At 39.3% G+C, this 23,363-nt stretch overlaps 1 protein-coding gene across 31 annotated transcripts in view; it reads right to left on the bottom strand.

Moving 5' to 3' along the window:
- Nucleotides 1-16,426: 16,426 nt before the first annotated feature.
- NRXN1 (neurexin 1) overlaps nucleotides 16,427-23,363 on the bottom strand; it is a 673,223-nt gene continuing 666,286 nt past the window's right edge. For 19 of the 31 annotated variants that reach the window (XM_039717079.1, XM_039717199.1, XM_039717101.1 and 16 more), the window contains one exon: nucleotides 19,519-19,826. In XM_039717079.1, coding sequence (XP_039573013.1) covers nucleotides 19,519-19,826 — 308 coding nt within the window. Of the gene's footprint in view, nucleotides 19,827-23,363 lie in introns of all 31 variants that reach the window. The other 12 variants (XM_039717321.1, XM_039717302.1, XM_039717313.1 and 9 more) reach the window with 1 other exon arrangement.

Here is a 23,363-nt window from a genome sequence, read left to right as displayed (position 1 = left end):
GCTGTGCTGCATTGCTGGGCTCCTGCTCACACTGAGCATCATCCAAAGCTCTCACTGCAGCCATTCCATTCCAGCATTTTTCCCAATGACTGCACAGGGTTTTGGATGTGGCTCATTACAGCCAGTAGCGCTGGCTGCAGCCAAATTCTTGGTCTGTGTTTTGCAGGTGATGGGAATAGATGACCACAGTTATTCTTTCTGACCATAAAATCAATGTAATATCTTCTTCTGATATTCCTTCCCCCCACTAACAGGGAGCACTTGTTCTGCTCTATTCCTGACCAAGTTTTCTGGGAAATATTAGGTTTCATATTGTTTTTTTTCTCACTGAAATGTTTTCACTGGGATGCTTAGGCATCAACACATTTATATCCAAAGCATCCTGAAGAGGTTAGCCAGAGGTGATTATGTCTCAAATGATGTTGTACTATAATTGCTCAGGATATCAGCTTAAATGAAATAATCTGCACAGGAGAGAAGAAACAGTAAAGCTAAGGAAGGAAATTGCTGCTATAATTACTGAAGTATTTCTCTTTGAGGTATTAGAAAGAAATGTTTATAACATAAAAAGCCTGAAGAGGATGACATGAAGCAACTACAGACTGGATGGCAGAGCCTCTGTTACATTACAAGCTTCCTGAACATTACCTGCACAGAAAGAGAGGGTAGGAAGGTAGCTAGAAAATAGCCTGGGGTGATCATCTACCTCAGATTCTTTGGAATTAGTTACAAAGATAAAAAGATATGAGACAGGTACTCTTGTTTAGTGTCTTCTGTCACTTCTCACTTTTCTCACATTCAAGCCTTGCTATCAGCTTCAAGTGGCACAAGCAGACCCACAGCCAGCAAGGATAAGAAGGAGAAGCTCCATACAAACAACTGCCTTTGATCAATTTTGTCTCTCTCCCTGCCAGGCTGTCCTGAACAAAAACTGCTCTGAAATTCTCACAGCTAGAGCAGCCTCCCTGTGCTGAGCATAACAATGCCAGGCAAAGTCCTCATGTTTCCTCTACAGCTCCTTTACTGTTTCTAGAAATAGGAAGATTTTTATTGAAAGCTCTTTGGTGTGCTTTAATGTGCAGGTAAATAATTGTGTGAACCTCACCAGGACAACACATACGATTAAAAATAAAAATATAATCACCCAAGGGAACATTTCGTGCTCTAGAGCCCTTCTGAACTCACTGAATCCTCCAAGTGGCCAAACATTGGGTAATTTTGGGCATCAAGCAGAGCCTTAAGGCATTCACTGGTTCACAGAACCTCTTGATACAAGGGGTTGCAGGATTGTATTTTATTCCTGGGGTACCTAGAGCCCTTCTGAACTCACTGAATCCTCCAAGTGGCCAAACATTGGGTAATTTTGAGCATCAAGCAGAGCCTTAAGGCATTCACTGGTTCACAGTCCTCTTGATACAAGGGGTTGCAGGATTGCATTTTATTCGTGGGGTATATCAGTGCAACAGGATGTCAGTGTAACAGATTGGATGCAGAAATTTTCCTAACCAAAGTCACAGTGCCAGTGATGCTATTAAAGACACGAAAACCTCATGGACTTGGCAGGGAAGCTGCAAGGTAGATATGTTTTAACCTTTTCCCTCAGATTTTGTATGATTTCCAATGGGTGTGACCAGTGACAGCAAAGAGATTGGAAATTCCTTAGTTATAGGATTAGCCCCCATTTTTGCTTAAGCCATTGTAGCTTTGAAGCAGCAAATTCTTGAGGAAAGCATGGCTTATGACACAGAACAAATACAAAAAAGACACTAAAAAATGATGAGCAACCTGGGTGAGCTGCTCCATCCAGCTCTCATCAGAGCAGAGTGACAATGATTGCTGCTGCTCAGGGAGGTCTCTCTGGCCTGGTGGGTGGTGCCAGGACTAGGTGGGGATGGGTGTGTCTCACGTAGCAATCAGAGATAATGAACCAGGGACCCTTCCATGGACACAGTCCTGTGTTGTGCCCTGTGCTGTCCTCCCTGTGGATGAGGAGCAGCAGCACAGACTGGTTATTACAAAATGAGAGAAAGAGCCCAGCTTTGTTTCACCTTTTTTGTGAATGACCCCCAGGTGCAGCTGCAGACCCCAGAGGACTTTGAGATCAGCATCTATGGAAATGATGAGCCTGGACCACCTCAAACTGGGGCAGCTGGGCACTCACACCAGGTGCTGAACAGCAGTACCCCATTAGCAGGCCCCAGTGTCCTGGTTTGTTAGGTCCTGGTATATGATTCATGGTTTAAAATTCTATTTAATTACAGTAATTTGATTTGGCTGGGGATGGGGGCAGTGTTTGGTTTGTTTCAGACACTTGCATTTTATCTCAGCAGAAAGAGCAGGAGTGGATGGCAGGAAGGACAGAGAAATTCTCACAACCATTCCAGTGCAAAGCCATGGATTTAAGTTCAGTGTGGAAGCACTGCAGACACTGAGGGCAGGTGCTCTCCTGAGAAACAGAGCTAGAGCAGATGTAAGAGATAGATTAATTCCGCTGTGCCAGCTCTATTTAATGCAGAGATACCATCCTGCTCCCAACACAGAATCTTACTTTTCTTCCCAAAATCACTTGAAGCAGGAGCTTTCTTTCTAAAGATACATTCTTCAACATATTTGTTTAAAATTATTATCCTGAAATGGAGCACCAGGTATATAAATTTGAAAGTATTTGCTTTACCAGAACTTGGTTTGTATAAAAATTCTTGAATATGTTTGGAGCCATGGATGTAAAGACACTGAAAGAGAATCTGTACCTGAGTGAAAAAGACAAGACATAGGGGAAAGAAAAGAAGGACCCCACTTTACTGCGACTTGGGACTATTAGCATCACTTGCCCAAGGTCATGGAGACCCTGTAGGGGACTGCACTGGGAGCACTGTGGTCCCAACACAAAATCTTAATTGCCAAATCCAATTTTCCACTTCTCCTTTCATACATTTTTTCTTCATACATTAAAACACTTCACATAAACTCTCTCCTTTTTTTTTTGTTTTCCCCCAGGAAGAATAGGAAAAGCAAAGGCTGCAATCCACCCTTGTTAAACTAGGTTGCACAGCCAAACAAATTTAAAATGATATCTCAGCAAGATTCTGCAACCTGTCTGCGACAAATAAAAGGACTTTCACCCTGAAAACATGTGAGTGCTTGGGAGAACTAGCTGAGAGAATTTAGCAAGGTGCCTAATGAAAGAGATGAGCTGCAATATGTATATGCATGAGTTCATGTATTATTTAAACCATTCTGATCAGAATAAGCACAGCACTGAAAGTGTCACCAGTGTTCATGCACTGAATAACTTGCCCTCATAAAGGTGTAATAATGTGCTCATCAGTTTTGTTTGTACTCCCAAAGCAGTAATAGCATAAACAGAAAATAACCCTCTATATTGCACAAAGCACATAAATATAAATCTAATTATATCTTTCCTTGACATTATGGCCAAGAAATGATGATGGTCACTGAAGTATAACAGATGAAATCAAGGGTACTCCAAAAGGCCTTTGTAAAAGTCTGCTTCTATGTTCAAATCCAGCCTGGGATTTAGGGGGTTAAAACATATATAAGGTTGGTTAGCCTGCCTCAGTAACCTGGTGGTGGGTCCTTTATCTGCTAGGTGACAGGTTCAGGTTATATTTTCAAGGATTCTGAAAATGACCCAGAGTGTGCTGCCACACACCACATCTCTGTCCACAGGTATGCCACAGACTGGTAGTGAAATCAGAGTGCTGATGGCTCCTGGGAAGATGTCCTATCCTCAGTGGTCCCAAGAAAGATGGTGCTGCATGAGGTGGTGAGAAGGATGAGAAAGGAGAGAAGAAAAAAAATGGGGGAATGAGGTAGTTCTCAAGGCACTCTAAAAAGACCCTGCCGCTGTCCACACACAAAAAGATGAAGCATATTGAGCAAAAAGATGAAGTCATACAAGTTAAAATCAGGGCATAAAACAAACAGAAAGACCATCCACAGATTTCTTTTATTGTACTCAAACGGTTGCCTCAGTGAAAGATTTCTATACTAAACTGACTTATGAGCTGTGATCTCAGTCTTTTGGATTTTTTTATTTTTTATGTGTTAGTGAATTGTACTTTCATGTGGGAAACTTGTGCAGCAGCCTGTTCTTGCTGGTAAAAGTGGTAAGACTCCCACAGGTTTCATTCAAAGGTTCAGGCTGCTAATGATGACTCAATCAATCAATCAGTCAAGAGACGAGAAGGTGCAGAGAGAACCGGAGCCAAAATTGGTTTCAAAATTCAGTGAGCTCATTTGTTCACCAACTGAATCAGATACACTCTCTGGAGTAGTAAGGAAAGAAGCAAATCTCTAGGAGCACCATCACTCAGTGATTTCACTACAGTTCCTGAATGTCAAAAGTTTCAGGAGAGCAGGGGGCAACAGGGTGGTGATGGCTGGGCCCTGGGACAAGAGCAGATGCAGGAGGGATACCAGGACAGGAGAGGTCAAGGTGGCCAGGGCACCACAGGAGATGATTCTGAATTTTGGGGATCCAGAAATGGCAAATGAGCTTGAAATGGCCAGTCAGGGTAGGGGTGGTGAGAGACACAGGTATGAGCTGCCTTAGAAAGAGGATCTGGCACTCTACAGCAGAGTGAAATCAAAGCTAGATCTGTATGAGGTCTACATTTTGGAGAGGAGACCTAAGACCTTTCTCCTCCAGGAAGTACTGTGACAATTCAGTTATGCCATTTGGCTTTTTAGGCTGGAAGTTTAAAGAATGTTACTAATCATCTTATGCTATCAGTAAATGCTGGATACACTTTTCTTCATAGTCTATTATTGAAAGGGGTTGTAGAAAATTACAACTCTCATCTTTCTCTGAAAAGAACTATTTGCAACTGTCAAGATTTTTTTTTTGCTTTTTTTAAACTAAGACCTTGAAAATTAGCTTATATACTAATTACACTGAAGCAGCTCATAAAGTTTGAGGAAGAAATGCACAATAAATGCTTATTTACCCTGAAACTGTATGTTTCACTAGATCTGTTCCATTTTCCCTCTTTAAGATATAAACAGTAATAGATAATGTGAAGACATAAATGAGGTATTTATAGCACAGAAAAACACAAGATTTCTTTATAATACAGGCATGCTTAGACCCAAGTGAAAAATCGCTAAATAATGAAAGGTGCATTTAAACCAGATATATTTAAAACAGTATTTTAATAAATGGAGCAAGGTATAACTGACACAAGCATATCTACATTGTTTTGTGTCTGCAGGTTTCCAGTTACGCAGAACAGCTTGTAGTCTTTAATATTTCAAACTCAGAAGGGAAGAGGCTTTAAAAAAGGGAGGAAAAGAAGAGAATATAAAAAGCTACCCAGCACTCTGTATACTATTGGGTCTTGTCTCTGCTTTTTTTCCTCACTCTCTAACATCCTAAATCTTCAAGATCAGAATGTTTACTCCAGATGCTGCCATAATCAGATGAATATCAGTTCAGTGCACTCCAGTGATGCTGCGCAATGAATGAAATTATGCTTGCTTTGATCAAGGCTTTATGAACTTCCAAGTTTAAGTAAATCTTGGTGTTACAGGCTCTGTGTATATTCACAGTCTCCATGCCCAAGAAATAGACAAATAGACTTGCCATTTTGTTGTCTTTCTATTGTCCAGAAGACTGGCTATTGTTCTGTATGTAAGATCATTAATTGGGTAAGATTTATGGAATTGAGATTAAGGCTCAGGAAATTTGCATGTGATGACCAGCTCTGCAAAAGGCTTTGTTCAACCAGAACATGATGTCACAGTGTGGACACCTTTTCTGGGCTCTGGAATCTTTTTCCATAGCTGGTGAATGGCTTCTTTCAGCACTGACAGCAGCACCTCCACCCTCAGTCAGTACCAAGAGCTCTCTGATGAAGCACAGTTGGAGAGCAGGAGGATCAGCAAGAGGCCAAGAGCCTGGGAATGAGGGGGAGCCACCAGAACCCGTGCAGAGAAAGGCTCTAGGACCTCCATCAAATCAGGCAGTGTCCTCCAGTGAAGCACACTCTGGTCACACAGGATGACAAGGGAGCAGGGGATATTCACAGGACTAGCATTTCATTAAAGGAATGCCCCTTTGATGAATGCATCTTCAATAAAGAAGCGTCTGTGCCTCACACAAAATAGGAGAAAATGTATTTTTCTACTTGAGCTTGGGTTATGTATTAATAATGGAAGACTTTCAAGATGGAAAATGATGAATATATGCAAAGTCTCGCCACAATTTCAGTAAGGCTTTTTAATTCAAAGAAAGCAAAAAAAGCCTGTAGTAATGTGAGCTGTCTAGACTCTCAAGAGGAAGTGGAGAGCAGTTATAGTTTTTTTTGACACAAATGTCTAAAATGATTTATACATTACCCTCAGAAAGGGCTTATTTTTATCAGATAACTATAGAATTATCTTGATTATGCTTTTATAGTGGAGATAGTTAAATATACAGTGAATTTCTGTGAAGTGAATCCTATTCTACTTTCCAAGAATCACTGTGTTTATCTCCATATCTTTAAGGACCTTAAATTGTGCAAAGGTTTAACTTGGTCAGTCCTTTGACACCTAAATGAAAGCTGGAGGTATTAAACACCTAAATATCCATTTGAATAACATGCAACAGTTTGAAAGAGCAAGAAAAACAGGGTTGAACTGGGATAATGCAGAGATCAGCCTCTTTCTGGTTTTCTGTTTCTCCTAAGAACATAAAGAATTGACCAGTTTGTTTCAGTTTGGCAAGAGTCAGTAATTCAATAACATGCCATATAATGATGAATATGCCAGAGTCAGAAATCAATGACAGAGAGTGTAAAACTTTAAAAAGTTGGTGAATTATTTAGGTGTCTCTCTTAACTGAGCATTTTTTTCCAGGCATGTTTTTGAGTAGCAAAGTGTGTTTGGAGAGCTGGCTATTTTTTTTTTCTCAGTCTCTGCATCTATTTCTCTATCTGCCCGAAAGTCCAGTGAGCTGCAGCTAAGGGCACAGGCAGGAGATTTAACATAGATGAGTCAGAAAGGCTTAACAAGTTACCACCAATCTCCTCAGCTGACACCATTCTCCATCATAGGCTGGGTTTTTCCCCCCCTCAAAGACAAGGCAAAATGCATGAGCCTCAACCTCATTCATTATTGCTTAAGCTCAGACACAGAGGTCTTGAGGCAATCTCCAAGCACAGTCACATGTAGGTACAGTGGCTCAGTTAATGCATAATAGCTTTAAAGAGCTTCTGGAATTCAATACTATGGCCCTACTTCAACACAGACTGCCATTGTTCTTCAGTAATTTAGCTCTTCATACCCACTCTGCTGGCTTTCATCTTGCCTTTGATGAGGCAAAGCCAATGTGAAACTGTCACTGACAGCAGTATTGTTCCAGGGTATGCTCCTTTCTCACCCTGTACAGAAGAAGGCAGAAGAGAAGAAGCCCCAATATCAGTAATTGGAGCTAAATTAGATACAGTTACACTGACATAATGCTTTCTGCTCGTTATTTTATCCCTCATTTCTTCCTAACTTTTCTCACTACAAGCAAGTTTTACCCAGTCTAAGCAGCTTTTCTGCTAGTAAATGTGTTGGCACAATTTTTAAACTATTTCTGCATCATAAACACTAGCATAGACTGTACTTCTACTAGTAAATACAACTACAATCAGCCTTCCTAAAGAGCTCAGATCATAATGGCTCACATTCCTGGGTGCTTTTGAAAGGTGGACTTCAAGGTGTCTTCAGGGTTTGAAACAAATCTAATATTTATTGTGAAGGTGCTTTAGCAAGAATAGAGATCCTGTGTCTCTCATAGAGGAAGATGAATGAAGGGCAGGGACAAAAAAGAAAGGTGAGATTGCCCTCTTTCCCCTATGTGTCAGTTATATATATCCTCTAAGGAGGTGGAGGACAAAGCAGAGCAATCTGCTTTGGCAGGAGGCAGCTGATCCAAGATGAGGCAATTTACATTATCTCTTATTTGGAATTCCTGTCCTTCCCTCAGACATATCCCTTTCTGCTACTATAGAACAGTTACCTGCTCAGAGATCTGCCTCAGTCCCTAAACAAGAGATGGGACAAGCCTTTGTGAAACAGTGCAAAACAAAACTAGAAGGACTGATTTAATTTCTCCCACCTGTTTTGACTTGAGGGGCTGTAAAGCACTGTGGAAGATTCTTTGTAAAATAAGGTGCTTTCCTATATTGTATTCATCCTGTTAACCTTTTAATCCCACCAACTTTACATTCAGCAGATTTATTGCCACCATTTTGGTTGTGAACTTGCAAAAGGACTCAATTCATCTATAACTTAGTCCTGTCAGTGCTGTCTGTTGCTGTAGTAACACAGTAGTGCTATACACCTTCAGGAATCAGTGCTGCAGAACTGCTGACTTTTCTAATAAGGAAAAAAAAAAAGGAAGATAAAACACCCTTTGATTACATCTATCATTCTTTGTGTTGAAGTCCTGTAACAATGGAACTTTAATGTTCCCTCTGAAATAAAAAGAAAAAAAGAGAAAACAGGACTTTCTCCATTGTGTGAGGTTGAAGGAAGGTCTCAACTTTAAATCCCCGTGACATGGACATATACTGCTGTGCTCAGTTTCATGCTGGTACAGTCACAAAAAATTGTAATGAAGTCTACAGAGTTATGCTGACATAAAATCCTCTGAGCAAGGCTGGAATCAAGCATCTAACTTCTGTAAAGTTGCATTGTCTGTTATTCCTGTGGGCTAACCTGAAGACATATTCTGGCCCACCCAGAAAAAGTAACTTTCTTCCTGTGCAATGGCTCCGATGTTTGGTGGTGGGTAAAAACCTTTGCTTGTGGCAGGAGCCTTGTTAACCAAGAACATCTTCCTTTCATCCTGCTTGTGTTTCCCACTGCGTATGCTGGAAAACTGGACAATCAAGAAGATACCTATTCCCAAGCAGGGCAAATTCAAACATAGAATTTAAGTAGCAATTTAAGTATTTGCTGCAGTGTGGTTTTCTGCCTCCTTTGTCCCACTGAACACACCAGCAGGGTTACAACTGTACTTGCAGGCACAAGTTGTGTCAGTGCCTGGACAAACACACACTGGAACAGGCAGAAAGATCAGACTGAACAGTAGATACTGCAGAAATTATAATTCCTCTCCACATTTATCCTTACATGGGTGTAGGTATATTAGGAAAATTAATGCTCTCTAAACGTACTCAATAATGGCAATATGCTGGTGAATAAAATTCAACAGACAATTATTGAATTTTATCTAGATTAAAAAGCTTAGAAGAAGCGACTCTCCCTTACAGTAACATTTCATGTGTTGCAAATACTGTTATTTTAATGAAAGCCTTGGGCTTTGCAGTCTGAGTCATGTATTTGGAGTGCTTGAAATGGACACCACTGTAGCAACAAAAAAAATGACTGGACAATATTAATGGGTTTCTCGTTAGCTTTGCATTTTATGGGCCTTTTGTGTAAGTTTTCCCAGATTCCTTGAAAACTCCAATTAGAATGATTTACCATCCTGATGCTCAATTCTTTGAAACTTGTTTACATCATATAAGAGACTGAAAGATGATTATGATTTACCCCAAAATTTGATTATCATTTGATTGTTCATTCCCAGCATTAGGAAAAAAATCAAAGCAAAGAATCTCCAAAAAGCTGAACATACGTGAAAAGCATATGCAGTGACATAAGCAATTCTCTGCTTCCAGAAATTCCTGGTGGATGATAGTGGGAGTACTGAGGAAATGTGGTTGTTCAGTGGAGGAGCTGCAGCTGACAGTGTTCAATACACATCTGAAAGAAGTGAATGAATCAGATTCAAGTGGAGCCCTGGGATCACCCTGTAGTGGAGACTGAGCACACCCCATAAAAATGAAATTGCTGGTGCTTTGCCATTGCCTCTAGAGGTGCTGTGACTTTCTCCCTGTTGCAGAAACCAGAGCTGCGAAAAAAGATTGGCTGTCCAACCTGCACTGAGCTCAGGGCCACCCTCAATCCTAGGCTGTCAGACCATACATAGCATTGCAGAGTTTTTTTAACAATTTCGAAAACCAAAGTGTCCTGTTTGTACAGTTTTGTTAGTCTGCATTATTTATGGCTTCAATGTCAGGACTTTCACATCTCACTAGTCTGCCAAAGTAAAAGCAAATTGTGAAAGGCCACTGAGGACTGCAAAAGTAAATTATGCAGCCACACTAGCCTATTGTCCATCTTAAGCCAGATTGGTTTTAGGGTGTTTGGATTGGCTTTTCTTTATTCAGGGTTCAGGATGTTTATTCAGGGATGTAGCCTCCTTCTCAATCTGCTCTCCATAGCACTTTCTAATATAGTGATTTATTTTAGGTGCTATGGACTCTCAGAGAGAAGAAAAAAAAGAAATCTCTCCTCCCACCTAAATGAATGGGAATTTTGCCTCAAAGTATGTATTAGTGCAAAGTTCTACTTTTGAGCCAGGGGCTTTGCTAGTGTGCAGCAGTGTCTGTGCAATGGATTAGTAATCACTGAAAGTTTTCAGTGGGGAGCAGAACAGCATAAGATGCAAAGCTGTGCTCACATTCAAGTCTGGCCAAGCTGCCCAACAGAACAGATTATTTTCCTCACAAGCACTAAACCTTCACCAAGGATATGTGGTAATTTCCACCAAGAATTAGATGAACAACAATTCAAGTTTATTTTTGAAGTCTCTAAAATTCTAAATTGGCTTAGATGATAGCAAAATGTCACTATGTCTAAAAACTATAAATTCATATTTCTGTTGCTGAATTGAACTGTTTTCAAATGAAACTGAACTGTTTCTAAAAAAACGCCCAACTTATGTTAACAGAGAATTTTTCTTTCTATAATTATCAACTTTTAGCAAAACTTAATAAAAATAGACTTCTCAAGATGCTTTTCAGAACTTAGGCAAAACTTATAAGCCTCTACTTACACACAAATATGGTCATTTATAAGAACTCAGATTTTAAAATCTTCTAGTGTTAGTCTATATTGTCAGTCTTTGATGCCTAACACTTAGAAATCTAAAAGAATTAATGATGACTATTCAGAATACTTGTATAAAATGTTCATAATAATATGCAGTGTGCCAGGGGGAAGTGTAATCACTCTGTAGTTAAAAGCAGCAATGAAGTCTCAATCTTAATGGAAATGGCAGCTTTCCTGTCTGCAGCAGTTACAAGAAAAGATCTCGAAATGTAGCCCAATCTCTTGTGGCTTCCCATGATATTTTTAACAATGACTACACTGGGAAATGTATTGCAATTAATTCCCATACAGGAATGAACTTATTTTGGTGAGAACTGTGTTAGAGAAGACTGTCAAAACTTTGTTTAAAAGCAGACCTCTCTTGAAAAATCTGGATGTAGAGTTTCCAAAAGACTGGATTTGTTCAGTGTGGTTCCTCCTCTGAGCAGTGGCTGAATCCATTTCTGCCCCAGCCCTTTCTCCCAGTTCACCCATTCCAGCAGCTCCAGGTTTGCTTCCACAATACTCTTCCAAGTTACAATTGCATAATTGCTGATCTCGGTGTTGGTGACATGGCTCCCTCAGACAGTGCCTACCTAAAAATACTTCCATATTTAACCTATTCAAAGGAAACAAGCCTTTTAAACTGATTATTTTTAGGTTTGAAGAGAAGGGTTAAGAGGATGCTGTGCAGGAGTGCGGTGGTTAAAGAGGAAGATGAGGGCCAGAATTAAAGATGCTGAGTCTTGTGAAAATACAGGGGAGGCCTTTATGGCTAACAGCAATTGTCATTTGAGGATGGGTACTAAAAATAACCTACTTTTTTTTTTCTTGCAGTGAGTTGTTACAAGCACACTGGAGTATACCAATGGCCAAAAGATGTTTTCAACACCGAAGTTTTATTTAAGATCAGGTGTACAATTCTGAACCAACTCAGCTGTTCCCACTCCCTACAATTAGCTTCACAGAGCACTCTGCACCAAGAACTAGACACTTTGCAGATTAAATTAAATGCATTAATTAAACAAAGAATTAAACAAACCTAAGCACTAACTGATAGTCTGTGTGGCCAGACTACAACGGGTTCAAAGAAAATCCTGAAATATGACATGGACATCAGGTCCACAGTATCAGATACTATGACCTACAAATTTATTCTTACTGGGCTATGCTTGCTAGGGCAGATGTAACCTATGAGTCAAATCCAGCAACCCATATTTAGACAAAGCTCTTAAAATAGATGAGAGACTGCTGTAGGTGATGACTGTTATACTTGTACTATCAACATTTTGAAAGACTTCCCTAAAAAGAGCCTGAAGACAGGTATAAATGAGCTTCCAAACAAATTTAGCCTTAAGGAAAACTGAGCACAAACTTGCTTTTCCCCAGCACCACCCAGCAACACACCAAGACTTAAATTAATTACCTAAAATTCCTCTGCTTGAAATATGGAGATTTGCTGGTAAGCATGAGATGAGCCCTGCTTGGGTTTTGGGGTTTTTTCTTCATTTCTCTCACTGGATGATATTCTTTTCCTTTTCCCTGGACTTGCCCATAAATCAAATATAAGTGACTAAATATCCATCTCTGTATTGGCTGCCAGCAATCCTGAATCTAAAGGAAAACCTTTGTAGAACTAGCTCACAGGTAGAGTGAAGGGTCTGGTAACTACAGTGAGCTCTGTGCTTGCTGTCAGGACAGCCCTTCTTGCCAGGTGGGCTGACGTAACAAACCTGCTCCCTCTCCAGGTGTAATCAGCAAGGAATTAAACCACCTGAAAGGCTGATTAGAAGACAGTGGCAGATGGGGTAAGATTTCCCAGGGGTGTGTGTCTGCATTATTGTTTTCTTTAAGAGTTTTAGGTCTTCTGCTGAAACTTGTCTCTGTCCCTATGGTTTAATGAAGTCTGTTGCTGGATCTCATCAGGAAGCAATTTTCAGGTCCAAACCTTTGAGGCCTGATGTCCTAGAAAGTCAGGGATCCCATACAGTTTTGGGGTGAGTTTAATGCCTATGGAAGGTTTTCTCTGCCTAGTCTCCTTCCCCAGGCACAGGAGGCCTGAGCTTCTCCTCTCTAGTGCGAAGCACAGGAAGGCAAAGTGCTAAAGGAACACGGAAGTAACTCCTAATGAAATTCCTGAACTGTCTATGCCGCCACCTTTTTTGAGAAACATTTTTTTCCTTTGTGGCATTTAATTACTAAGGAAAACCTGTGCCTTCTCTTGCTTTGCCAAACCACGAGCCCTGGGGCAAGTTCCCCAAGCAGTCCAGGTTGTGAGACCCTCATGACTGAATTTCCCCCCCCCTCTTTCTGTAGCCACACAAGAGCAGTGCCTGCAGCTCTCACGTCCCATCCTCCTCACACCTGCCCATCCTGAGAGGGTGCCGAGGCCAAGGCAATCCTGAAAAGAGTGGAAGTTTCTCACCTGGACCTGCAGCCACAGCTTCTCTTTGAGATGATGCTCGCTGTGGTGGAACATCTTTTGGGAGCCACTCCACAGAGCAAGCTGCTGTACTATTCCTAGAAAATGTATCATCTCAATTTCAAAGGGAAAATGGAGGTTTCATGGAAACAGCTGATCAGCTGTCATGCAGCAGGTGGTTTGTGTGAAGCCTGCCCAGCTCCCCAGCTTGGAGGACACCTGAACTGCAATCTGGCTGCTGGTCCTGGAAAAGCCAATGCAGCCTCACAGCCTGTGCCTCTGTTCCATCAGCTGCATCCCAAACTCTGACTATAATAGAAGTATTTTGCTGTTTATCATCCAATAAATGCTTACTGGCTTGTAGTTAGGCTCACTCATAAGAGTCCAGCCAGCGTGCCAACAGTTATTTTTAGCTGCCCAAATTCCATTTCCCTGTGTTATTTCCTGCAACCAGACTGACACATTCCCATTTTGATAGCCTTGCTGTTGGTCCCTATGCTTGCTGACAAACGAGCTCATGCCTTTATTGTTTACCAAAAGGATGTTTTTGAGGATTACTGACCTGGATTTTTAAATCTCTCAAGTGTATGCCAGCATGAAATTACTGTTCTTAAAGGCAATTTACTCACTGAAAATCCCACATCCTTTGAAATAACTCTACCTTTTTTCTTCTTTAAAATACCCTCAGTTTTTTCAAGATTGTCTACCACAGTCAAGTCCAACTGGAGGAGCAATGTCATATGGAAATCTGTTTGTTCTGAGCACAGTGATCTAAAGCTTCCTCGTGAGGGGAAGCAGAGGGGTAGAATCTGATCTCTTCTCTTGATGACCAGAGAACTGATCCAAGGAAATGGCCTGAAGCTGTGTCAGGGGAGGTTTAGTCTGGATATCAGGAAAAGGTTTTTCACCCAGAGGGTGGTGGGGCACTGGAACAGGTTCCCAGGGCAGTGGTCACTGCACCAAGCCTGACAGAGTTCAAGAAGCATTTGGACACAGCTCTCAGGCACTTGGTGTGATTCTTGGGGTGTCCTGTGCAGGGCTGGGAGCTGGACTTGATGGTCCTGATGGGTCTCTTCCAACTCAGCTTATTCTATGATTCTGTAAAATTAAGATATTTGTGTAGCAGCAAGTGACTGAGAAAAAAAAAGCACGGGGCCAGACTTTCTCTGACAGAAGTTAGAGTTGGTGGCTGAAGTCTGTCAAAAAGCTTCAGCAGGAAGGAACCTCCAAAGTAAGCAGGTAAAGGACTGGTTGAGTTCCAGCCCTGTGTCTGACAAAACTGAGCTCATCTGTATCTTTTCTGGAATTTCTACTTCTAAGCTTAATCTGTGGGGGATGTTTCTGGTTTCATGAAGTGACAACCAAATCAGTGGCAGTCCATCCAGATGAATCAGAGGCTGGCAGGCAAGCAGTTTTATCATTCCCAAGCATTTATCAATTTGTAAATTGAATTAAATGCAGTATGGACTTCTCTTTATCCCCACTCCCATGAGAGACAGAAACATTTTAACACTGAAATACTTACAGACTTCAAAAAAGTAGGGGTTTTAAAATAACCACATAGCGTGCATTCCAAATAAAATTATACTGACAAGGGTGCCTGACCCAGCAAAATAGTTCTAAGCACCTCTGAACAGGCCTGTACTGAACTTAAAAGCAAATTTCTACAATCAAAATGAAAATCAGATCCAGAACCCCAATTTAAAACTGTTTCATTGAACTATAAAGAAGTCACATAGGAGGAATTAACAAACACAGCTGCCATTCACAGCCTATGTCAGCTTTTTTTCCCTTATTATAAGTCACATTTGGGGGCAGTGTTTCGTTTTTTCTCTTTTTTCATCATCTTGTAAAGGTTTTTTAGCTGCTTGACCACAGTGATATTTGATGATAGAGGCCACCACTTAGAGTGGCCAAATAATGATGAATGATGCAGGTAGTGAGAGGCCATTAGGATTTCAGTAAAAGGGAGCACACAGTATAAATATTAAAAAAAAAAAAAAAAAAAAGAACAACTACATAGTAGAATTTAAAATAATTAAATGTGAGTTGTTTTTGGCTTTGGTTTTTTTTTTACTTTTTTCTTTTTTTTTTTTTTGTAGTAGTAGTAGCAGAACAAAAATCACTATTGTTATATCTCCTTGAAATATGTATAAAACAATTTCCTAAATGGAATATTCAGTATTTATTTAAGTACACTCACAAGACCTAATCTCAGTATAAAGCAGTTTAGAACTTTCAAAATGTTTTATACCAATGGAAGATAGGGACTGTTTTTCTCCAGATATTCCTGAGCTTAAATTATCTAAAATACTTCAGTCTATACGTAATTAAGCAGATGAATAAATCTCACTGAAGTCTAAAAGCTGCTGATGTGATTTAAGATGATACAAAATTAAATTCTATTTGCAGCTTAGATCCAAAAGCTTAACTCCATCCCCATTCAGCAGTACATTTAGGCAAGTTTAGACACTTGCTTAAATCAATAGGATTAGATGTTTGCTTGAAGTTGCCCATGAATTTAAATGCCATGCTAAGTAGGAAAGCACTTATGTAATGGATTAGCTCCGGTTGAAATTTTGTAATTATTATCTAGAAATGTTTTTAAGGACCTGAAATACATTCATTTTCCCATTAATTTTAAAATCTTCTAGACAAGAGAAAATGTTTTCACTTTTAACAAATGTTTTAACTTTTCATCCTATTATCTTACCCTCCTCCACCTTATTTCCACTACAAAAATCAAAAAGTGGCAAAAAAGAGAGTTCTTTTTAATACAGATGGGGAACAGAACATCAACTTTTATTTTTTTGATTAAAAAAATACTTGGAAATTTCAAATGCAGCAAGTCTGTGGAAAACTAATTCATTGATCTTATTAATACTTTTCTAACTGGGCCAGTTGAACACAAGACTTGAAGGTTTTTACTGAATTGTATGAAGAGCTCGGAGGTTACTTTTCCCTGACATGAATGTCTGTAACTTCATACCAGTTTACCAATTTTTTTCACAGCCTCAGGATGAACAGGTACTCAGAATCTAAGAGAGCAAGACAAGAAACAAGCCAGCATTTGTATTAAGAAACATTTTTATTAACAAAACAGTAAATTCCACTTGCTTAGCATTTCCAATAATGAATAAATTGGCCTTGCAACAAATAAAAAAATTGTAAATATCTATCACAGAAAGCACTATAAGGTTAGGGGCATTGGGCCTCTCTTTGATGTCTTAGGGTTGAAAGTTTCACACGTTATTTAGTGTTTTGTTAAAAAAGGCAACACAATACAGTCATAGAAATGAAGCCATCTCAGTCAAACAAATTAGGTTATTATAGAGAAAGGATCCAATTTTATGTTAGGTAGTTGGTTTATGTCTGTTTGTTTGTTGTTGCTGCTGCTTTTAAACAAAAAAGAATTTTAAATCCACTTGCTGGCATTTCTGATACATCCATAATTTTTTTTGTTAAATTATGAAATTAAAGAGGAAAAAGGAGAACCTTCAGAAACAGTGTTAAAATTGTGATTTCTTATTTTAATAGTAGTAGATCTTTTTTTTTTTTTCCTTGATGTATGGATTTAGTTAAAGATTGATCTACCAAACTGCCTGGAAGTTGGCCTGACAACGCTATTTCATTAATGCAATCAATACCAAGCAGAAAAGACCATTTCATCTCACCCAAATCATATTCTGTCATGCCCAGTCTCCTGTCAACAGTTTATTCTTGTTCTTCTAGGCATCTTCAAGCACTGAAATCCGAACACCACCTGGCTTTCAACTGCTTTCCCCCCTCCAGCTGAAGTCTCTTGCTTCCTGCAATGACCTCCAGTCACCCTTGCCCCTGCCATTCCCTGAGTACAGCTGTCTTGTAAAGGTGGGAGAAATGATGAGTGCCACAGGTGAACAACAATCTAAGAAATGAACATCAGATGGATTTTGTGGTTTTTGTGTCTTTTTTTTTTCTTCGTTTTTTTTGTGTAACTGCTAATGAAAATAAAAAGTTATTTCACAAATGCAACATGGCACACCTTGATGTGGTTGGCAAACTTCAAGAGGTGTTTTCATGTCAGCTACATGTATTTTTAAAGTGCTCTGACTCCCAGATAGATAGCTGTACCAGTTCCCAACTTTATTTCATCAGCTACAGTGAGTAACACACAACAAAATGTTTTGTGTCTGCTGTTTAAAGCTAATTTTAAATTTCTCCTTCCTGTCTGTAAAATGTGAATATCTATATCCCTCCCAGGAGGCCTTCTGATGATTTGGTTGATTTCTATTGAACTACCCTCTTTCTGTCATATTCCCTTTGAACTTCTGTGTAAATAAAATGTTATGCTATGATTTATTGCTGTGAAACTAATGAAATATTACTAGAAAAAAATTCCAAACTTAACGTGTAAATTACAGCATTACATTTCATGTGTTTAACTAAAATGCATTAATGTTTTATATATGCAAGATAAGCTGTGTCACTTTAAAACATAATGAACTTATATCTGTCTGGTTATGATGTCTTGCAATACTACACAATCAACTTAGCTAAAAATACTTTTTCATATGTCAAAATGCCCACCATTGAAAAATACTATCGTGCACCTCAAGAGTATTTCCTTTTTGGAGAAAGGGATAAATTCTGCAATAGAATCAGCCTGGATAATTACAATGGGTATTTTTAGATCTTTTATCACCCAGTGCTGTAGTAGCTGTTCTTCATATGAATGCCAGATAAACACTATATGATACTTCCTAAGATTCTCAAGAAACTCATCATTCTCGTAATTTCTAAGAACAAGGTTTCTGTAAGGCAAACCATGCTCTCCAATAGTGAAGCTTTGACTGGAAGCCAAAGGCCAGTTTAAGTCACTAAATATTTAGCTAATTAATGAATGTATATTTCTAGGAAAATTGGCCATTCTGATCAACTTCATTGATGCATATCAGGAGCAAGAGATGGGGATAGGAGGGAGAAGACAAATTACAGTAGAGATATATTTTTGCTTTCTAGTCCACTTCTTTCATACAAACTACTGAAACTTAATTGCAACATAATAGAGCTGTACAGGTAAGAAAAAAATTAGCTGACTCTTATATACATTCATACACATCCCCCTTTGTATAACCACTACACTGTAAATTAAAAATTAAAAAAAAAAAGAAAAGGGGAAAAAGTCTGGGACAATTTATAATGGCTGCAAAAAAACTGAAGAATGTCTGTTGCTCCAGATGTCATAAAACTCTCTATACCTAGCAACACTTATAACATTGAGTTTACCAAAAATGGCTGAAGAGCAGATATAGTTTGCATTTTCTATACAACAGGCTATAAAACATCACTTATCACAGTCCAGAAAGCACATATAGATGTGTTTTTATATAAACATATGTAATAACATATTAAGCGTGCATGAAAATTTCCCAATGATTGCATCTATGCCCTCTTGTTATTCTTTTTTTTCTTTTTTTTTTTTTTATATTTTTGTGGAAATGTGCCTTATATTCCAGATTTTTGTTTTTGTTTTTGAAAATAAGGCCTCCATACTATTTTCCTCACAACCAGAAAGGGGCTTTTTGAAAGTATTTCTACATAAGTCTTCAGAAAAGCCAGCACTTTGTTTCAAAATGCAAGTTTCCAATCACTGCTTCACTGCACCAGACGGCAAACTCGTTTATGTTTGCTTGTTGAGTCACCATATATAATGACAGTCTTCTCTGACAATAAGACTAACTTACTTCTCAAGAAAGCGCTAGCACTTTGGCTAAATCCAGAATCATAGGTAGCTTCTTTTTTCTTTTTTTTTTTCCTGTTTTGTTTTTTTTTAATTTGATTTTTTTTTCATATTGTGCCTCGATGTTGTAGTAATACTCCTTGCTTTATGAGTGCGTGGTGTCATCATTGTCTTTCAGAAACGTTCCAGCAACATAAAGACAGGCAGAGTAAATGAAAACACTGTGGATGTTAGGGAATTTATCAGCTCCTGTTTCTGAAAAACAAGAGCATGAAATGCTTGTTTTTAAAAACAGTCTTTCCTTTCTGATTGCATTCCCTGTCTTTTCTGTTTGTTTGTTTTTGAATGTGCTTCATAAAAAGTAAAGTAAATAAGTTTGTATTATGTCTCAGATAAAATGAAGACTATTTCTATACAAGCGTTCTTTTAGATGTTGAGATCAGACATAGTACTCCTTATCCTTATTTTTCTTGTTTTTGTTGGAACTTTTAGCGCTGTTGGGCTGTTTCTCCTTGATCACAGCCCCGTTGGATTGTGCTGAGTTACTGATGTAGTTTCGACTCTCATCCACGTGGTAGGACCCTTCGTCTCGATTCCTGTACTTGTACATGGCATACAGGAGGATGAGGATGCACAGCGCCGCCGCCGCCACGATCCCAACCACCATGCCCGTCGTGCTGCTGGATTCACGGATCACCTCGGACGAGCCGGGGTACTCCCTTCCTCCTCCTGCCCTGGTGGGGTTTGCTGTGGGTAGATAATGAAAGAAAGGAGAGGTTATCCTTGAGTTTGCACATCGAGGGGTCAGTCATGCCTGCTGCTACAGTCACATGTCCTACTAGCTGCACCCCCTGGGCCAGGACAACCTAGTGATGCACTGATGCCTCAGGTTTTAGCTTTTATATAGTTCAGATTCTGTTCTGCTTTAGTGTGTAAGTCTAGGCTTCATGTTAGGGGACAGTAAGCTCTTTTCACAGAGCAGGTAGACAAAACCATTCCTTCTCTAGCTGGGGACCAAGGACAGCCGATCCAGATCTCAGGCCCAAGAGCATAAACAAGGGTGGAATGAAGAGCGAAAACAAGGATGGGACCTCAGCTAAAGCTAAAGCTGTAATTGGACAATTAGCTCCAATATGCTAATGGAGCAAAACTTATAAAAGTGTGAGACCCCATGACTTGTGGTCCATTTATTTTATTGGCCATTTTGGGTTCTGTTGCTCAAGGTGGATCTATTGAGACCTCCTAATAAATCCCTACTCTATTCTTTAGCTCCATCTAGTCTCTGTTCTAGGTCAGCCTTCACAACGTATTAGTACCCCCCCTCTACTAGTCCAAAACCAGTTAGGGTAGCAGCCCATCCCTTTTTTGGGCTTTTAAACAAGGAAAAGGACAGCAAAGAACATCTTGTTCTAGCTTTCAAAGGAATAATTTGTCCCAGTGTGTTGTTAAGCAAATAATGCCTAAATAATCTGAGATAACAGGTGTGCCACAATTTAAATGCAGGGACATGAACATCTCAGAGAAAAGGATTTCCCTCTCCTTTTATTCCTTTCTCCCTCTCTCTGCCTCTCTATCTGTAAGGAACAAAAAGTGACACCATACTATTTATTGAGAAGGCAGTACTGATAAGGCAGAATGAAGGGGAAAAAAAAATAGAAAATGGCTGATAGCAGCCAATAAACTCATTACAAATAAGGTATCCTCAGCACTCCTGTACACTTCCCTCACCAAGGTTCTCAGTTTCTCCTTTCCTTTTAATATTTTCTTTTCTTTTTAAAATTAATTATATTTACTCTTAGTGCTTTTAGAGACATATCCAACCCTACCTCCTATTTTCTAATCCAGAGTCCTCCTTGGCTACACTTTAGAGCACTTTTTCACTCACTTCTCCCATTCCGTCTTTTCATCATTGATGCCATTATCAGATGTTCCTTTAAAGATTGCTTTATGCCCCAAGAAAACCTCTCAAATTGCGCAGAGCAAGGACTCAGCCTCCTAAGAACCCACCTCTGAGGCCAGACTCTGGTCTTTTCAGCTGTGATATGAATAGAGCTGACCTATGTCTTCACACTTGATAGGAACTATTGTGTTGTCTGGCATATTTTGTCCCCTTGCACAGCCATGAGGAATGAAACCCTAATTCCAGGAGGAATTTTTAGTTTGACTGCTCTCAGCACACACAGTGCTTTTATGTTTTCCACAATCTTTCTTTGTTGAATTTTGCAGCAGGAGGGGAGGTAGATCTTTGGATAGAATCACTTAAAGGTGGTGATAGCTGAGATGGATCCTCTCTAACCTAACAAGTGTTGGACAGAAATGACGTTATCTGGGTTTATGCAGTGTTCCTCTGATTATACCAGCATTTCCAAACTTCCGTGAGGCTGTGTATCCTCAGCACTGCCAGCCTTGGCTGAGCTCAGGAAAGCCATGGCTAAAAATTCAATCTGTAAAATATAGACGCTAACTAGAAGTTCTAAATGCTAGCTTAACAATATATTCATAATGTTCAGGGTGTGCCTACTGGTAGCATTGTACTGAGGTGTGTTAGAAAAGTGTCCTGCTCAAAGTCCACAAAAGCACATTGTGGTGCATAGTCACTTTTTAAAGTACTGTAAATACATAATAGGACAATGATGATTTTGAGAATGCTACATTAAAGGTAATGCTAGTCAAAATATCAACACTGGTCAAAAAATTGCAACAAGTTTGAACTACCAGAATTGAAAGAAGCTACCAGCTACAGACATCTACAACTGGCCTATGAACAACAAAATGCAGCAAAAAACCACAACTCCCCAAAAGAATAAGTTCCTTATCTTCTCTTCTCTGATATTACTCATCATTTACTTATTGGTGATCTGTGTACTTACTGCTGAAACACTTCCTCCTGGCAATTATTTCAAACAAATCAAACAGATTTAAAGAAGCTGACATTTTGTTCAGCTGAAAAGAATGAAGGCAAAACTGTAAAATTAAAAAAAAAAAACCTTCCATAACAAATAGTATTTTAACTACCTTTTGTATCCTTCTGAAAGTTCTTACTGGTTATGAGTTAGTGTAATTGGTACTTTCTATGGTGACACAAGAGATCTTGAAGGCTTTAAGATGTTTTTGTCATTTCAGGGCAGATGCCACCCTACTAAGAAAGGTACCCTGTTCCAAAGTAGTCAGCAACTGGTTTAGATCCTGTTTGTTCATTGTAGCTATTGTAGAAAATGGAAATTCTTTTACACCTAGGGTGTCATTTACTGTTTTACAAGAGACAATGCATTGTGTGCAGAACAAAGACTGAGTATTTCCACAGTGAGTGAAAATGAGACAGAGTCTTATCTTACTGTATGTGATTTCAGGAAATTAATTTCTGTCTGAGGAATAATAGAAGCCACTGAATACACTGTCAATAGCTGATGGATTAACAGCTGCTCTTTCTCTTTAAGATACATACATTTGGGCCAAATACTGTCAACTAGCTTTACAATTAATGTCTACTAAATGACAGTTAACAGCTTGCTCAGAGGAAAACATTCTAATATTGCAACCTAAAAGAAATATCTAAGGTATATTTTTCAATGTTACCTAAATTCCTACCTCTCATCTGATGGCTTCCTTTTATTTTAAGAATGTTTTCACAATTGTCTCATTTACCCCATCTGTCTGAGAAATATTCAACCACTACACTGATGTTATTTAAATTTATAACATTTCAAAGCATCTGTTGTTGCATTGGTTTGGACTTCTGGAAAAGGAACAATTCAGTAAGGAAAAGGACTTGCTATTTTTGTTCCATTTACATTAAAATATGCTTTTAACCTAGTAGGGCCTCTCCAGACAAATGAAGGAGGAAATAGAGAAGTTTTACAAAGTATATAGGTTTGTCTGTGAGCATGTTAGATAGGAACAGCTAATGGAGTACACACCAAAGCAAGAGTCCTATTCTGAGATAGGGGGAAAGGGCCACTGGAAAAAGCCAGCCTTAATTTCTTCTGAAATCTATATAAATAAATAAACCCACATCCATAACATTGCTGAAACAGCTGCCTTCTATTTAAGCAGTATCTTTGTTTGACTAAGACTGGAGTCAATTCCAAGGGGAATTTACCTATATTTTTTTCCCCTGCAAGACAGGAACGATTGCAAGGGATGGCAGATGATGTCAGTGGAGAGCAAATGAAGATTATAAATTTACAGAAATTGTGCTCTTTGCTTCCCAACTCTTTGGGAAACACTGGATGCAGTTTTCTTCCCAGCATCTTGGTAGCTGGACCAGGCAGAGCCATTGGCTCC

This window comes from Passer montanus, unplaced genomic scaffold (genome assembly GCF_014805655.1).
Source record: "Passer montanus isolate IOZ18808 unplaced genomic scaffold, ASM1480565v1 scaffold102, whole genome shotgun sequence".
NCBI classification, from domain to species: Eukaryota; Metazoa; Chordata; class Aves; order Passeriformes; family Passeridae; genus Passer; species Passer montanus.
This window is presented reverse-complemented; position numbering and strand designations above follow the sequence as displayed.